Source organism: Chrysochloris asiatica, unplaced genomic scaffold, assembly GCF_000296735.1.
Source record: "Chrysochloris asiatica unplaced genomic scaffold, ChrAsi1.0 scaffold00196, whole genome shotgun sequence".
In the NCBI taxonomy this organism is placed as follows: domain Eukaryota; kingdom Metazoa; phylum Chordata; class Mammalia; order Afrosoricida; family Chrysochloridae; genus Chrysochloris; species Chrysochloris asiatica.
In genome coordinates this window covers 2,527,421-2,546,972 of record NW_006408714.1, presented here as the reverse complement: position 1 = coordinate 2,546,972, position 19,552 = coordinate 2,527,421, and the positions used below count along the sequence as shown (strand labels likewise).

Genomic DNA, 19,552 nt, shown 5'->3' with positions numbered 1-19,552 from the left:
GGCTTTATTTAGATCATTGCAAGAATAAAAAGTCTCATCTTTCTCCTATGGAGCGGCTGCTGGACTCAAACCACCAAACTTGTGGTTTACAGTTCAGTGCATATTGTATGAAGTTATGTGTGTGTAGGAATCCTTGTCTGGCACTTTAGGATAAGCACTGGACTGCTACTTACAAGGTCAGGCATTCAAACCTACCAGTTGTTCCTCATAAACCCAATATAATGTCACTATAAATTGGAATTGCCTGAACATCACTTAACAACAACAACAGTACTGAGAGAGAGAGAAAAACTCAAAATACGAGCATGTAATTTTCATATCAGAAGGAAAATATCTGTCTATTAATCTAGGTTATTTATTAGGGGTTCAAAGAGTTAACAGATCTCCCTGAACTCAAAGCCAGAACGACACAGTCTGAGACTAGGAGGGAGATGTGGCTTGTGAGCATCAAGGAACCCATTGTGTAAAATACCCAGGCATCAAGAAAGTAAGAGTCCTTCAAGCTGTAGTACACAGTAAGAAGGAAGAGCTTCTTATATGTGGAGACTATATTATAGTATTATATGGGATGCCCAGAATTCAGAAGATAATTGGAATAAATGTTGGCAGTTTAGCAGGGTGCTTTAATAAATGAACTCCTATTGCAAATTTTATGGGAAATTGATTTTATAAAATAAAGTATACACATAATAAAACAGAGATCAAATAGAGGACAAACCCATTTTGGAGTATGTCCGTGCTCCTTTTTGATAATCGATGAGCTAGGAGTATATCACCTTTTGCTAATAGATGTGCTTGTGCTGATTAATAAAAAATTTAATGACATAAAGGTATCTTTTTTGTATTACAAATTTAACAGGGTTTTATGTATATGTATTACAATTCATATTTTATCTGTGAAAAAAGTGTAGAGAAATGATGCTGATATATTTTAAGAATTCTTATATTTTATACATTTTAATAATAAAACTACATTTCTTTCCACAGAATAAAAGTTTGAAAAACAAGCTCTTATCAGGAAACAAGCTGTGTGGTATCCATGCAGAAGAGGTGAGAACATTGTCTCTTTTTTCTAGCTTTAACTGGATAAAATCAATTTATATTTTTGTCATTAATGTAGACATTTGGGTCGAGTCTAGCATATAGTATAACAAGCCATATTAAATCATTTCAACAATATTGTGTAAAAAAATAATTTTAATTACATGGGAGCTAAAAGTTGACGCCCTAAAATGACAAAAAAAAAAAAAAAAAAAAAAACTACCAACAGACCAAATGGCTTGAAGATTTGAGGAGGTATCATGTTTCTTCTATTGTCATTGCATTTTTCTTAGGAGAGAAATATGTTTTTCTTTATTTACTATTATTTGCTATTTTATATTTCTAAAATTAATATAAATGTGGTTTGGGCAGTTTTGGAGTATTAATTATGAGAGGAGAAAAGTGAAATTAAATTTGAATAAAGGATATATAAACTAAATTCTAAAACTTTCATCAGTTCATAGGTTCTGATAAAAGTCTTGTATATGTAACAGAATTGAGTGTTAGGAGGAGGTGTCTGTGCTATTTAGAAGAAGACCATTCTGGGATTTTCTGTAGTATTTTGGCCTCATAATTAAAAATAAAACCTTATATTTTTCATATCTTTGTATTCTTTGTATAGTGAATTCTTAGATGCTTTAGATACATGTTGCATCTTGTTGAAATGCATTGCACCATGTTCATTATAATTGATTAACTTGACCTATATCTTTATTTATTTGTAGACAAAAATTAGAGTTTAATATTAATAATAGTGGGGAAAGTTTCTTGTCTTCTCTTGGATCAAAACTACAAAAGAATATGGTGGCAAATTTAATTATTTGATTCACCACTATTCTCTGAAATAATAGTTCTGTCTATTTTCACACACTGTTTTGGGATCTATCACATAAATACATGTTTATATCAGTGACATTAAATTTTTGGTATTCATAGATAAATAATTTCTAAATCCCAATGATTTAATGAAATTGTGAATATTTTCATTTGCCAAAGTAGAACATTAGAAACAATGAAAGCTCTATGAATGCCATCTGACATCACCAAAATTATTATTTCAAGGAAACTATATTATTTAAACACTAAAATGTGCTTAGGAAGAACTTTCCATCTCCTAAATGTAGTCCCGGTGCTGTAGGATCATGCACTGAACTGCAAGGTCAGTTTAAACTATAAGATTGGCTGTTGAAACTCACCAGTCATTCCTTAGAAACCTTATACAGGGTTGCTATAAGTCGGAACCGATTCAACGACACAACACAATGTGAGACGCGAGAAAGATGTTTGCGTGTACTTTTTTAACTATGCAAACATCTTTAACTATGTGGATAATGACAAATTATGGACAACATTTTGGCAAATGAGTATTCCAGAACACTTAACTGAGCTCATAAGGAACCTGTACATAAGTAACAGGGGGTTCTCTCAAACAGAACAAGGGTCACTGAATGGTCATAATTCAGAAAAGGTATGCACTAGGGCTGTATTCTTTCACTATATTTATTCAATCTGTATGCTGAGCAAGTAATCTGAGAAACTGGATTATATGAAGAAAAATGTGCCATCAGGCTTTGAGGAAGACTCAACAATATACAGTATGCAAATGACACAATCTTGTTTGCTAAAAGCAAGAAGGACTTAAAATACTTACAAATGAAGATCAAAGACCACAGTTTTCAGTATGGGTTATAGCTCAATGTAAAGAAAACAAAATTCCGCATCACAGGAACAATAAATAATATTAGGACAAATGTTGAAAAGATTGTAGATGTCAATGCTTTCTTTTGTTTGGCTCCATTATTGGCACTTATACAAACAGCAGTCAAGAAATCAGAAGATGTGTTGCATTAGATACATCTTCTGTACACGACTTCTTTATAGTGTTCAAGGGTAAAGATGCCAATTTCAGGACTAAGGTACAGATGACCCAAGCCACTGTATTTTCAATAGCTTCATATGTATGAGAAAATATAACAATGAATAAAGGATACCATAGAGGAATTGATGCATTTGAATTATGGTATTTGGGAATAATACTAAAAGTACCATGGACTGCTAGATGAACAAACAAATCTGCATTTGGACAATTACAGCTATAATGCTCCTTAGAAGCCAGGATGGCCAGACTTCGTCTCTCATATTTCAGAATATTATCAAAGAGGGACCAATCCTTGGAGAAGAACATCATGTTTTGAAAGATGGAAGCCCCAATGAAATAGATGAAGATCCCCATTGAGATGGATTGATTGGCACAATGGCAGCAGCATTGGACTTAACAATTGTGAGGATGGTTCAGGACCAGGCAGTGTTTTGTTCTGCTGTGCATATATAAGGTCTCTATGAGTCAGAACTGACTGGATGGCACCTAACAACAATAACAAGTGAGATAAATTAAACGAATTAAACAATGTTTTGTTATATCCAGCAGTTCCACCTCTTTTTCCATCTTAGTCATCTTCTTCATCTTATAATCATCATCATCTTTACCACCTTGCTGTGGACTGGAATAAATTTCATGACAGATAGTACCCAATTGTATTTAGAATCACTAATATGGTGATGGTGTCACTGAGTCGGTTCCAACTCATAGCAACCTTATACTGAATTTCCAAGGTTGTAAATCTTTACAGGAGCAAAAAGTATCATCTGTCTCCCGTCAAACAACTGGTAGATTCAAACTCCTGACCTAGCAGTTAGCAGCCAGTCTCATAACCTACTATGCTATCAGGGCTCCTTAGAACCACTAATATAATATAAATAAAATCAATACATTTCCAAATGTACTATTGTCTCAATTATTTGAAAGTTATCCCTCTGACAGGTTTTACTTTTCAAATGATGGTAACAAAACAAAAAGTAGCCAAAGTATCAATTAGTACACATTATAATAAGGAATGCTCTTATTCAGGAGATATGTTTTCTTATTTTGCTGATTCTGTCACAAAATCTTGCTATGTGATTTTTCTTTTTCATTTGTTGAAAATTAGGAGCAGTATGGAATATGTAATGCATAGAAGTCATGAATTACTGTCAAAGAAAAGTCTCCATAATAATTCTGAGATCATAGTGAATCTAACTATTCACAGTCTCTTAAAGTAGAAAATTACATCTAGTTTTTTTGGGGGGTTGAGATAAAGGGTTGTAGGACTTGTATGAATTACTAATAGTGAATACAAATTGTGATTTTCTTCAAAGGCTAAAATGATAACTATACCCAGTACATTCAGTGCAACTAAGTACTTAGGAATGTTCACCTAAAATGGTTAAAATCAATCATTTTTCTAATTTGAAAGATCATTTATGTGGGAGAATATCATTGGAGCTGGGCAATCCGTGTGCACCAAATGCAGTGGTAATCTCCCTTCCCCCCACCAAAACCAGTCAACATTAGTTACAAATAAAGCTAAATAATGTAAGGGATATTTTCCTGAGAGACTGCATTGACTGTAAGGTAAAAGTAGACAGCAGATTGGAACAAGAGAGAGAAAATGCCAATCAACTGTGCATTGGAAATTTGAAATATGATAGAACGAAACATTTTCAGAAATCACTAGCTAAAAATTAATGATAGTCATGTCAACTAGGAATTGTCTTGAGATAAAGTTAATGCAATAAGATAGATACAATGCGCTTGAAATCTCCTTTTTTTGGATCACTTGGGAAACATTGTGTGAGAAGAGTGAGTGCTTTAGTGGAAGTAGAGTTGTGTAGGAGGAGCACAAATTCAGAGAACTCAGGGCTCAAGTGTCGGTTTTTATTCTTAAGAGCCAGTATTAAAACACAATGAACATGCAAGCACACACAAAACACAACATACCATGTTCTTAGAGATTTCTTTTATGCATCTTATAATATATTTAACTTTCACTATCCATATCAAAAGGAGCCCTTATAGCATAGTGGATTACAAATTGTGGTACAAACCGCAAAATCAGCAGATCAAGTCTACTAGTCGCTCCATGGGAGAAAGATGAAACTTTCGCTCTGGGTTGGAACCAACTTAGGAGCATAAAACCTATTATTACAATTATCTATATCATGCTAAGGAAAGGTACATCTAGTTAGAAAACTAAAAAGCACTAACTAGCTTATAAGAAAGCACAAATTTATGCTGTGTTGTGATATAGAATCAAATTGTATAATTCTGAATTATCAAAGTCTTTCTTTCTCGCTCTTCCTCTTTCCCACCCTCTATTCCTCACCTTCCTGTTTATTCCTATCCTTCTCTTTCCTTTATTCATCTTTCCATCTCTTCCCTTTCTCCCTCCTAACCTGCATTTTATTTGGTTTTCTTTTGTTATTTTATTAACTTTATGATAGATCAGGAAATGTAGATGTGTCATAATAGATATCTGTGCAAAATGGTATTTTCAATATTAGAACCAGGCAATGGTGCATCATTTACAATGCTCTCAACTTTATACTCTAATAATGTTTTTCGTATTACAACAAAAGGTGTTTTCTTTGTTGAATAATGATTTGAGAATGATGACAACCTTGTAACATAGCCTCCCACTTTATAAAGTCCTGGTGTGATACTGTAAGATAAGCACTGGACTTATATTAACTACTAGTTTGGCAGTCCAAACCAACATGTCTCTATTTGGAAACCCTATACAGGGTTGCTATGAGTCAAAAACAACTCGATGGCTCTTACCAACAACAACAACATAAAGAAGTAAATTATATTGTTATGAAAGTCTTCATTTAGTAATGAAAAGGCCACCCAACTTTTTGAAATATTACAGTTTTCCAAGAATATATTGAATATGTATAAATCTTTAATTGCTCTATCTGCAAATGAAATGTGATTCAATTTCTTATTATATTCATAAGGACTGTAAACATGTCACGTATTTGTTGTTGCTGTTAAGTGCCATTGAGTCAGCTCCAACTCAGATCGAAACTTTATACATTTTCTTAGGAGCAGCTGGTGGGTTTGAACTGCTGACCTTATTGCTCACAGTTCAGTGCTGATCCTACAGTATCACACTAGGAGTCCTACTATGGTTAGTTACTTTAAAAACATGGCTTTTATCAAGATAAATTTTATAAAATGTTTAGATTTACAGTTCATATATGCATGGGTCTGTGTCAAATGAAATATGCTTAAGCTCTAGCAGTAATACACTTTTTTTCAGTCTTGTTAAGGTGTCTTGAGAAAAGAAAAACAGCCAATTAAAACAGTAGCATCTGAGGAGATTAATTCAAGGCAGAGAGGTTTACACAGAAAGTTATGGTGACTAATTTTGGAGATCCCAAAGTGTAATCTTGATAGATTTTGTCAAAGGATACAGGACGAACACAAGGACATATTAGGAAGAATCTTTAAGAAAATTAAAATCTGCACTGATGATAGAAAGGCCAGGAAAGTTATGTTGATGAATATCTTTTTGTTACCTCATGACAATGTGCCTGCTCATTCTTCAATGGTTGCAAGGGCTGTCCTACAAGAATTTTGTTGGAAAACCCTGTGTCATCCATCCTAAAATTCTGATCTTGCCCCTTTAGATTTCTTTTTGTTCCCCAAATTCAGGGACATTTAAAAGGAACATGATTTGATTCCTTAAGGATGGCAAAGATGATGCAAACTTTTTTTTTACTCCCTTGAGGATGACATAGTATAAATTGAAGAGTGCAGAATACAACAAGGAAGGGTTAGAGAGATGGAAACCCTTTCTTCAGGAGTGTATAAGCCTAAATGGAGGAGATGTTGAGAAACAATAACTTCATATTTTGATATTTTTGTTTGAAAATATTTTTCTATGATTTTATAGCATTACTTTTTTGTCTTACACTTTTGTATTCAATCCCCACCCCACATCCTCAACCCCTGACAATTACTAATCTGATTTCTATTCTTGTCCTTTTCATAATATCACATAAATGAAATTGTATCGTATGTAGCTGTTTATAACTGACTTCTTTCATTTGGCATGTTGTTGATAAGTACCGTTGAGTTGGTTCCGACTCATAGTGACTCTGTTTATGAGGACCGGCTGGTGAGTTTGAACTTCCAACCTTGCAGTTCAAACCAACCTTGTAGTCGAGTGCATTATCCTGCAGCACCACACCTGGACTCCATGTGGCTACAGTAATGCTCTTCCTTCTTGTGGACCTGGGACCCTCTGTTCCTGAACTGAAAGACTAAGAACTCCCCACTTTTAGCTATACATCTTCTACAGTTACAGTTTTGGCACTCACATTTGATACTATAAATAGTACTCACAACTGAAACCATAAAATCTTATCAGCAGCAGCATCTACTCCCATTAACCAGATCCATCTAGAAAAGAGGAAAACCCAAGTTTCCTAATTCTAAACCTAATCACAACCATGAAAGCTTGTAAGCCAGCCTTGTCACACCTTTATAGCCCCTTATCTTTGATAACCAATGTCTAAGTTTACCATTCTTATTAACACAGTACATGAAGGAAGCAGCACATCTCTTGATCTGAAGAGTCTTCTGGTTGGGATTTTGAGCACCTGCATCAATAAGCAAAAGTTCAGTTCATCAAATATAGTAATTGACATTTGCTCATAATATCAAACATCTTTATTTTCATCTGATTGTGTGTGGTCTGGTCACAACTCAGCCCTAGTCATCAAAACTAGGTCAAATGACTACCAGCTGCAAGTTTGGGAGTTCACACTTAACTTTCCTGCACTTAGGCTGGCTGGGCCTTTCACTCTAATCCTGAGCTATCAGGTCAGTGCCTATGATACCAGGAGTTCACATAATTCTCTTATAACTTCAGAACAGCCAGCCCTTCCTCTTCTGTCTCTCAGCTCAAGGTCAATGGGTGTCAATAGAGCATGTCTGGCCTCAGCCAGTGTCTTTATTGCTGCATTTTCCCCAATTCCACTCACAAGAAGACCCAGGTGGTCTCCAGTGAACATACAGCTCACTAGTTCCCTTTGACTTTGTTTTCTAGAAGGCAATTTTCTCTGATGGACTGACTTTGCTGGCCTTGAGGCCTCCAAAGCAAACAGCTTGTTCAAAATTCCAAAAGTCCACTTTTTTTCCTCTGCTTTCTTTTAGTCATAAATCTCCTGATCTACCAGCAGTTATGGATTGGTCTGCGTGTCTTTTCCTATACAAATTTCCCAATTCTAAAGTTCTAGGTAGGCTCAAGATTCCACCTAAGGTCCAATACTCTGTAAAGGTTTAAAGCAAAAAGACTGTTTCTTTCAGGGCAAATTCTAACTCCCCTTTTAACAAATCCAATTAAGTACAGATGGAAGGTGGGCTTATAAACTCTCTGTAATCATAATTCCCTATATTCATTTCCAGAAGACACCAGCATCAATAAGGAAGTTAAGCACATAAACCATATTAAACACTTAAGTTCAATGTCTCCCTTGGACTAACCCCATTCATATGAATATGGCCTTGGGCCTCTGGTAAGGTGAATTACAGTAGGTCTTGTCCTTCCATTAGCTATCTAGTCAAGCATCATGACACCTGCTTTAGGCAACTCCAAATCCTGCAGCTATCCCCTCTTCTGAAGTGTTCTATCCCCTAAATTCCTTTCAATCACTGTTGTTGTTGTTGTTGTTAAGTGCCGTCGAATCGGTTCCGACCCATAGCGACCCTGTACAGGGTTTCCAAGGGTGTATATCTTTACAGGAGTAGAAAGCCTCATCTTTCTCCCACGGTACGGCTGGCAGTTTCAAACCGCTGACCTTAGGGTTAGCAGCCCGATTCGTAACCACTACGCTACCAGAACAATCACTACAGGTAACAAAATCCAAACTAACCAACTATAAATAGAAGTTTCACTTCCTATGCCCCTTAGTTATTTAGTTTGTTAAACCTCCTGTTTACATGAGTCTGGAGCCATTGCAACAAAACCCACTCCTGACATCAACTTTAAAAGTCATGTGTAGGCTATGTTTTACTTTTTCCAACTTCATAAAGGGGACAGAGGATCAAATTCAAAATCAGCCCAAGGCTTATTCCTATGAAGTGAAGGCTAGACATGTCTATGAGCTGAAATGGATTATCACTGACCATTTCAAATCTGAAAATAATATGGTTTAATTCCAGGAATGAAAAATTGAGGAGGAATGGTGTCACATTCATCATCAAAAAGAACATTTTAATATCTATCTTGAAGTAAAACACTATCTGTGATTGGATAATATTCATAATCCTACAAGGAATACCAGTTAGTACAACTATTATTCATTTCTATGCACCAATCACTAAAGCCAAGGATGATGAAATGGAAGAATTCTAACAATTTCTTCACTCTGAAATTGATCACACATGCCGTCAAGATGTATCAATAACTGGTGATGGGAATACAAAAGTTGGACACAAAGAGGAAGGATTAGGCCTTGGAAAACATGGTCTTGGTGATAAAAACACTGCTGGAGATCACATGATAAGACCTTTGCAAGAACAATGACTTCTTCATTGAAAATACCTTTTTTTTAAACAATATAAATTATGACTATACACATGGACCTCACCAGATGGAATATACAGAAATTAAATCTATTACATCTGTGGAAAGAGATGGTGGGAAAGCTCCATGTCATCAACAAAAATAAGGACAGTAGGTGGAACAGACCATCAATTGCTCTATACAAATTTAGGCTGAAGCTGAAGAACATTAAAACAAGCACATGAGAGCTACAATATAACTTTGAATATATCCCATATGAATTTAGACATCGTCTCAAGAACAAAATTGATGCATTAATCATTAGACACTAATGACCAAAACCCAAAAGAGTTGTGGGATGACATCAAGAATAGCTAACTGGAAGAAAGCAAAAGTTCATTAAGAAGTTTAGAAATAAGGAAAAGACCAAAATGGATGTCAGAAGAGTCTCTTAAACTTGTTCTACTGCATAGAGTTGCTAAGGCAAATGGAAGAAAAGAGGAAGGTAAATGCTCTGAATAGAAAATGTCAAAGGTCAGCTTGAGAAGGCAAAGTCAAATATAATTATGCAAAGACCTGAAGTTAGAAACTCAAAAGCGAAGAACACACTTAGGATTTCTCAGGCTTAAGGGAAAAATGCAAGCCTCAACTTGCAATATTGAAGGATTCTATGAGTAAAATATTGAATGATGTAGAAAACATTAAAAGAAAATGGAAGGAATACAGAGAGTCATTGTGTCAAAAAGAAATGGTCCATGTTCAAATATTTCAGTAGGTAGTACACAATCAAGAAAGAGCCAATGATACACAAGGAAGAAGTCCAAGGTGCACTGAAAGTATTGGTAAATAACAAGGCTCTGGGGATTGATGGAATACAAATGGAAGTCTTTAAACAAACTGATGCAGTACTAGAGACCCGCACTTATCTTTGCCAAGACATTTGGAAGACAGCTACATGGCCAAATGATTGGAAGACATCTGTATTTGTGCCCATTACAAAGAGAGGTGACCCAGTGGAATGCAGAAATCACCAGACAATATCATTAATATCATTCACATGCAAGTAAAATTTTGCTAAAGATAATTCAAAATCAGCTGTTACTATATGTTGACAGGAAAATGCCAGAGGATCAAGTTGGATTTAGAAGAGAACATGGAACAAGGGACGCCATTGCTGAAGTCTGATGGATCTTGAATGAAACCAGAGAATGCCAGAGAGATGTTTACCTATGCTTTATTGACTACTACAAAGGTTTTAATAAGCTATGGATGAAATTACAGTGAATGAGTATTCTGGAAAATTAATGTTGTTCATGAGGAGTCTGTAAATAGACCAAGAGGCAGTTGTTCGAACAGAACACGGGAACTCTAAATGGTTTAAAATTAGGAAAGTTGTACACCAAGATTGTATTATTTCACCATACTTATTCAATATGTATTCTGAACAAATAATTCGGGAAGCTGGATTATGTGAAGAAGAATGTGGCATCAGAATTGGAAGAAGACTCATTAACAATCTACAATATGAAGATGATACAACCGTCTGTACTGAAAATAAAGATGACTTAAAGTATGTAATTATGAAGACCAATGCCTTCAGTATGGTTTGTACTTCAATGTGAAGAAAACAAAAAAAATCTTCACCACTGAACCAATAAATAACATCAAAATAAATGTAGAAGCTGGACAGTGAATAAGGAAGATCATAGGATAATTGGATCATTTGAGTTATGGTGTTGGAGGAGAATATTAAATTACCACAGGCTACCAAAATACCATGGGCTACCAAAAGAACAAGCAAATCTGTGTTGGATGAAGTACAGTCAGAATGCTTCTTAGAAGCAAGGAAGGCCAGACTTCACCTCTCATACTTCAGACATATTATTAGGGGTGACCAGTCCCTGGAGCAGTACATCATGTTTGGTAAAGTGGAGGGTCAGCAAAAGAGAGGAAGACCTCCCCCCAAAAAAACGAAATGGATTAGAACAATGGCAGCAGCAAAGACTCAGTGTAGCAATAATTGTGAGGCTGGGGCAGAACCTAGCAGTGTGTGGCTTTATTGTGTATAGAGTCACTATGAGTCTAAACTGACTGGATGATACCTAACAACAGCAATTCTCCAGGAAAATGGAGAGCAGGGGCCTTTCCCACTTGTCCATTATTTTGAAAGCAGGCCACACCTCCAAGAAAGCATCCCTTCAATTGATTGACAGGTCATAGCCACTCATCATATAGTTAACTATCCCAGTATTAGATTTCATCACCATGGGGATAAGCACATTTTAACTGGTAAACCACTAGGAATCAGCCTAGTCAAGCTGACACAGTACCTTCACTATTACATAGGGAATAAGCATTTGTTTCATTTCCAAATTAGTTGGACTTTTCCTTTGCTTGGCTGCAGAATTCACTCATGTCTATTCTCGAAGTATTTTAATCTTAAAATTTGAATATAGAAATGAATTAAGATACTAATCCATGTTTATCCTCTTGCAGTCAAAAAAAATCCAAGCCCAGCTGAAGGAGCTTCGCTATGGGAAGAAGGATTTACTATTTAAGGTGAGATTACTCCTCCCTTGCCCTGTACTCAACATCTAAAGTAGCAAAAATATTATTCAGCTTAAATTTGATTTTGGCATATTTATAAAATTTGAGTTGGATTTTACTACATTAAAGATGTTATCATTCCCCCCCCCCCCAAATCTGATTTCCTAGGTATACTTTTAACCAAGGACAGGCATAATTACAAAGTGTTTTAAAGTCCTTTAAAAACTTCAATTATTCAGTGTTGGAATGTTTATATAGTAAAAAAGTTTCTAGGGACACAGTTAACTAATGACCTACATATTTGACTTCCAGATTTCCTTGCATAAATCTCTGTATTATGCAGTCATTGTATTGAATCATTTAAAATTAATTTACTAGATGATCCAAAGTCTACAGACATTGTGACAAACTGAATAATGGTTCCCTTCATGTATACACTTTCTAAAACCTAGAACCTGTGAATATTACCTTAAACTTTGAAAGGAACTTCACAGACATGATTAAATTAAGGATTTTGTATATGGGGAGATTATTTTGGATTATCCAGTTAGACCCTATATTGAAGCACAAGGATCCTAATAAGGGAGAGAAATCATCAAAGGGGGAAGTCTATGTGATGATAGCAGAGGTAGGGGTGGCAAGAAAATGGTTTTACCCCAGAGTCTCCTTATCACAGTGCAGATGAATGTAATGATGCAACCTAGTTAGGTCTTACTGTCTCGCCAAATAATTGGTAAGATTTATACAATATTCGATGACACATAACAACATACAATATTCACACAAATGGAGCCAGAGAGACAGACGTTTAAGCAAGTAAAGTGTTTATGAAGCATAGACGTTCTTATAGAGAGAATGAGCTACTCCTCTTGAGTGAGGAGATTGCCTAGTGAGTTCCTGGTTTCACTTTTTATGCTGTTTTTCCCCTGGGGTGGGCTTTGAATCTCCTGATAGATGTCTCCTGATCCCTATGCTTTCCTATCATAATTTAGAGCTCACAGTTTATCATTTATTCCTCAGGTTTGATGTACTTCTTTCCCATCATATCCATCTGGTTTAACTGTATTTATGATAACCATAATGCTGATTTATTATAGTGTTATTCTGTTTAGTTTATTGGTCACATTAAATCAGAGAATTTTCTCTGTGAATGCCTGATTTTGGTGAAAGTCCCATTTTCTATCTCTCCTTTTGTGTATAGAGTCACTATGAGTCTAAACTGACTGTGACTCTATATACACTCTCCTTACAGATGAGGTCATTTTCTACATTATTTGTGGTTGATCTGTGGTTATCTCCTATTCCCTGTTCTAACTACCTAACGTCATAAAGGAACCAATCCCGTGGTCATCTTGATTTTATAGTCCGTTATGGACTCCTGGTGTGGTGCTGTGGTTTAATGCGCCAGACTGCAAAGCCATTTGAACTGCAAGGTCGGTGGTTCAAGCTCACCACCTGCTCCTCGGAAACCCTATACAGGGTCGCTATGGGTCAGAACTGACTCGATGACACTTAACAACAACAAGAATCATTTCAGGTTTCTGACCTTCTAAGCTGTTGTTGTTATTGTTGTCAGGTGCCATCGAGTAGGAACCAACTCATAGCAACCCCATGCACAGCAGAACGTAACAATGTCCAATCCTACAACACTGTTATAGTAGTAATCTGATACCCAGTATGGTGATGATGGTAGATGTGTGCTGTCCAGTTGGATCTTAGTCATAGCGACCTGGGATAGGGTGAATCTTTATGGAAACAGAAAGGCTCTTCTTTCTCCCTTGGAGTGATTGGTGTAGTCTAACTGCTGATCCTGTAGTTAGCAGCCCAATGTGTAACCCATTATGCTACCAGGGCTTGGTTAAATTTAGTGTCTTGGAAAAGTGTTTCTATAATTTCAGCCAACATTTACTAAATATACTATGTAAAGCATTAATCTGGGCACCTCTTGCCATCTGCTCTTTCATAAATATGTTAACTGTCATTTCTTTAACAAAATATTTTCTAGCACTTCCAGAAAGCTGAGGATTAATTTTCATTGATGTTTATGGACCCCTAAGTACTAGCAGAAGCTGGTTGTATGTAATAAATAGACAAGATTAAAAAAAATAAACTGAAAGTATATGCTATGGTCCTTCAATCTTCCATTCTGAGACTCTTGAATTCAACCTATCCTCATACAATCAGCCTGGTCTTAACTTTTTGAGATCAGCAACAATATTTAATTGAGGCTGGTAGAATAAAAAGGGGAGGATGTTTTTATATGCATGAAATCCTTAGTTCCTTAGTCAATTAGCTTCATTTAATAAAGTTAGCAGTGTTATAAAACAAATCCTGAGTCCCTGGAGCTCATATGCTAAATATATTTGCCTTAGAAAATTATATAAAATTAGAAAATTATATGAGGCTTTTTGAATCTTTTGAATTTTATTCTTCAAATGAAAGAGTTTTAGAAAGAAAAACTGTGGGAAAAGAATAAGAAATTCCAGTAATTCTGGGTGATTTATCTCGTTGCAAAATGTCAGTTGTCAAATGCAGATTTGTAATTTCTGAACTTTCAGAAATTACTTACATCAGGATTCATTAAAAATATTTATGACTTGAAAGATGAGATATATCTTTTATGGGTCTTGCTCCTTCATGTAATTTTAGAGAAACATTTATATAATAAATCAGGAGAATTTAAAATGAATAAACCAGCTCTCAGGAAGTTGCATAAATTAGAACATCTTCAGCATATATCCCCACCCTCTCAAAAAATTATTTAACTCTAAGGTTTTTGTTAACTCAAATCACAAGAAGTTTAGTGGCATGGAGATGTTGTAACTGATTTAGTCATCAAGGACACAGATGTTTGTATGTTTTTTTTGTTTTGTTTTCATACTTTTCCATATCACTATGGGTGCTGTCAAGGAGCTCTGGTAGCGTAGTGGTTACGAATCGGGCTGTGAACCTTAAGGTCAGCGGTTCGAAACTACCAGCCGCTCCGCGGGAGAAAGATGAGGCTTTCTACTCCCGTAAAGATTTATACCCTCGGAAACCCTGTACAGGGTCGCTATGGGTCGGAACTGACTCGACGGCACTTAACAACAACAACAACATGGGTGCTGTCGGTTAATGCGTCAGACCGCAAAGTCGTTTGAACTGAGTGGTTGGTGGTTCAAGCTCACCAACTGTTCCTTGGAAACCCTATACAGGGTCATTATGGTTCAGAACCAACTCAACGGCACTGAACAACAACAAATGGTGCCGTGCAGTCCTGTATAGATAGCACTGTGGGCTAAAGCACTGTACTGCAAAATCACCTGCTGCTTCCTTAGAAACCTTATACAGGGTTGCTATGAATTGGAACAAAGCTTGACAGTACTTAACAACAACATGGCACCTAGGACAAACACTCGACCTCAAGATCTGTTTGAATTGCAAGATCAGCTGTTCAAACTCACCAGTCTTTCCTAGGAAATCCTATACATGGTTGCGCTGAGTTGGAACAGACTCAACGGCACTTAACAACAACAATAACACCCACAAGTTAGGTGTCCTGGTGTGGCTTTCTAGGATAAGCACAGGGCCATAAGATCAGCTTTAACTGCAATGTCAGCGGTTCAAACTCAACAGACGTTCCTCTAAAACCCTAAAGGGTTGCCATGAGTCAGAACTAACTGGACAGCACTTCACAATACAACAACAACATCCAAAACTTAAGAAGTCCTGGGAGCGTAGTGAATTATGATCTGGGCTGCCAACCTCAAGGTCAGTAGTTTGAATCTACCAGTCACTCCAAGGGAGAAATATAAGGCTCTCTGCTCTCCTAAAGATTTACAGCCTCGGAAACCCTACACAGGGTCGCTATGAGTCAAAACCAACTTCACGGCATACCGTAACCATCATCCACAACTCGGACTTGATGGTTCTAAAGATACATGGTCTATCTTAATATCACTGTGTCCAAAGACACAGAAGATCGGAAGTGTGCACTTACCCTCTAGTATCAGCTTCACACTCTTTTAGTACTGGAAGATTTTTTTGAGTCTTTCTAAACTAAGCCCTGTGTTCATACAAAAATAAGATAACTTTATCAGCTTCCATGAAGAAAGAATTGTTCTTTTAAATATAAAGGAACGGGAAAGAATTGCTGATGAATAGGTGGCCAACAATTCTGCTATAATGTACTCATCTAATCATCTTGATAAGGAAAATCTCATCTGGTTAGTGTACTATCATATCAACAATACATATTTTAGGTCTTAGCTAAATATGTATAAAAAAATGAATATATATGGCAGGGTAGTAGAGAGTAGAAACTCGTGTTGTTGTTAAGTGCCGTCGAGTCGGTTTTGACCCATAGCAATCCTGTATAGAGTTTCTGAGGAGCACTTAGTGAGCTTGAAGTGCTGACCTTGCAGTTCAAACGGCTTTGCAGTCTGACACATTAGTCCACAGCACCACACCTCACATAAGCAGTATTAAATAGCATGTGGTCACAACAATTAATCTCATGTATCTTTGAAAATGAGTCTGACGATATCTTTGGATTGGATATTAAGTTCCTAAGCTCTGAGATGAGTAGTGGAAGGAAATTCAACTTCAAGTAATTTCCCCTGTGATTATGTTGAATTATGAGTTTTGATTTTTCCTAAAAAGACTATTATGCAACAAAGTTTTCTGCTGAAACACTTAACTTTTGTGTTAAAAGCAATGGCATGTGTAAAGGCAGCTGGTGGGGTTGAACTGCTGACTTTGTGGTTCCCAGTCCAGTGCTAATCCTACATCACCATACCAGGAGTCCATTTATCTGTTTACTTTGCCTGAACTGGGATCAGAATAAAAGAAGATGTGTTTAATTAAGACCTGTTGTATAAGTTATTATTGTAAGATGCTGTCTAGTTAGTTCTGACTCATATCTATCCTGTGTAGGGTTCCAGAGGCTGCAAATCATTGAGAAACAGAAAGCCTCATCTTTCTCCACAAAGTGGCATATGGGTTCAAATTGCTGATCTTGTGGTTTGAAATCTAGTGCTTATCATACAGAGCCAGCACAGTTCACTTTCATACTAGGCAACTTATTAAACCAAATAAGTAAATAATTACATGAATGTGTATATATACAATAAAGAAAGACAAACTGTTATTTTGAGAGATTACAAAAATGGAAATTGCCATTAAAAAATTGTACCCTACAAATTATTGTTGAGGACTATGAACATTTGTATTAAACTGTAAGCCATCAACTTTCCTTAGCCTACTCTCCCCCCTCTCCCCCACAACTCATCTGTCAGTACTGTGGTGGCTTGCATGTTACTGTGATGCACGAAGGTATGCCATGGGTATTTTAAATACTAGCACGGTCACCCACAACAGACATGGACCTCACCAGAAGGAACACACAGAATTAAAATTGACTACATCTGTAAAAAGAGTTGGTTGAAAAAGCTCTATAGCATCAGCCAAAACCAGTCCAGGGGCAGACTGTGAAACAGATCATCAATTGCTCATATATAAGTGCAGGCTGAAGTTAAAGAAAATTAAAAGAAGTTCACAAGAGCCATAATATGATCTTGAACATATCGCACCTGAATTTAGAGATCATGTGAAGAACAGAGTTGATGCATTAGACAGCAAAGACCAAAGACCAGAAGAGTTGTGGGATGACATCAAGATCATCATACAGTAAGAAAACAAACAGTCATGAAGAAAACAAGAAAGAAGGAAAAGACTTCTGGATGTAATGAGAGACTGAAACTTGCTCTCCAGCATAGAGCTGCTAAAGCAAATGGAAGAAATGAGGTAAGGAGCAGAATAGAAAATTTCAAATATCAGCTTTAGAAGACAAAGTCAAATATTACAATGAAATGTGCAAAGACCTGAAGTTAGAAAGCCAAAAGGGAAGAACACACTTAGCATTTTTCAAGCTGAGGGAACTGAAGAAAAAAATCAAGCCTTGACTTGAAATATTGAAGGATTCTCTGGGCAAAATATTGAATGATGCAGAAAGCATCAAAATAAGATGGAAGGAATACACAGAGTCACTGTACCAAAAAAGATGGTTGATGTTCAACCATCTGAAGATGTAGCATATGTTCAAGATCCAATTACCAGAAGGTAGAAATCGAAGGTGCATTGAAGGCATTAGCAAAGAACAAGGCTCTGTGAATTGATGAAATACAAATTGAAATATTTCAACAAACTGATGCAGACTTAAAATTCTTATTGATTAAAATAAGTATTGGTTACATATCAACCTAACAGAAGCAAAAATCCTCACCACTGAATCAATAAATAACACAATAAATGGAGAAAAGATTAAAGTTTTCAACGACTTCATTTTGCTCAGATCAACCATCAATAGTCATGGATGAAGCAGTCAAGAAATCAAATAACATATTGCATTAAGCAAATCTGCTGCACAAGACCTCCTTAAAGTATTGACGAGTAAAGATATCATTTTGAGGACTAACCTGACCCAAGCCATGGTATTTTGAAGAACCTCGTATGCATGAGAAAGTTGGACTGTGAATAACGAAGATTGTAGAAGAATTGATGCATTTGAGTTATGGTGTTGGAAGAGAATATTAAAAGTACCTTGGACTACCAAAAGAACAAACGAATCTGTGTTGGAATAAGTACAGCCAGAATGCTCCCTGGAAGCCAGGATGGCCAGACTTTGTCTCTCAATCTTTGTATATATTATAAGGAGGGACCAATCCCTGGAAAAGGGTATCATGTTTGGTAAAATGGAAGGTCAGGGAAAAAGAGGAAGGCCCCTGACGAGATGGATTGGCCCAGTGGCAGCAGCAATGGGGTCAAATATAGTAACAATTGTAAGGTTGCTGCAGGCCCAGGCAGTGTTTCATTTTATTGTGCACAGGGTCACTGTGAGTCCGTGCCAACTCAATGGCACCTAACAGCAACTTTTTTTTTTTTTTTTTTTGGTATTTTCTAAACAATTTCTACAATGTTCTCCAATCACCTAAAACATAACCTATTAATTTCTGAATTGACATGGTATAAATTAGATATTTTAAGTTGTTTGAGGAAATTTTCAAAAGGCCATATTTAATTGTATATTAGACATAAACTCTCTTTCAAGTTCTGTGGCCTATGGCTTAGATATGATGGTACTTCAAAAAGTTCATAGAAACATTGAGTTGAAGGATAATTCGATTTTTTCTGTGAAGTGATTGAAGCATAAGAAGAAAAACTATTGAACATACATTTAAACTCTGACATGTTTATAGAAACTGTAGAAACTGACTTATTTTTATGCCGTTGTTGAAGCTGTTTTTCAGTTTGTCAAATAGTCTCTTAAAATCATAAACATAGTGTAAAACCTCATTTGTTTAAAAGCTTGCACAAAATTTGGTGATAAATATGCCATCATATATATATAGTTGTTAAGTACCATGGAGTCGGTTCCTATTCATAGTGACCCTGCTCAGGTTTCCAAGGCTATAAATCTTTACAAGAGCAGAACGCCTCATTTGTCTCCCACGGAACTGTTGGTAGTGTCGAACTGCTGACCTTGAGGTTGGCAGCCCGACTCGTAACCACTACACTACTAGAGCTCCATCCAT

At 36.3% G+C, this 19,552-nt stretch overlaps 1 protein-coding gene across 1 annotated transcript in view; it reads left to right on the top strand.

The window, feature by feature from the left end:
* LUZP2 (leucine zipper protein 2) overlaps positions 1–19,552 on the top strand; it is a 797,358-nt gene that overhangs the window by 605,090 nt on the left and 172,716 nt on the right. Inside the window, exons 6-7 of the mRNA XM_006872393.1 lie at positions 988–1,050; positions 11,931–11,993. Of these exons, the coding sequence (XP_006872455.1) occupies positions 988–1,050; positions 11,931–11,993 (126 nt within the window). The remainder of the gene's footprint in view (positions 1–987; positions 1,051–11,930; positions 11,994–19,552) is intronic.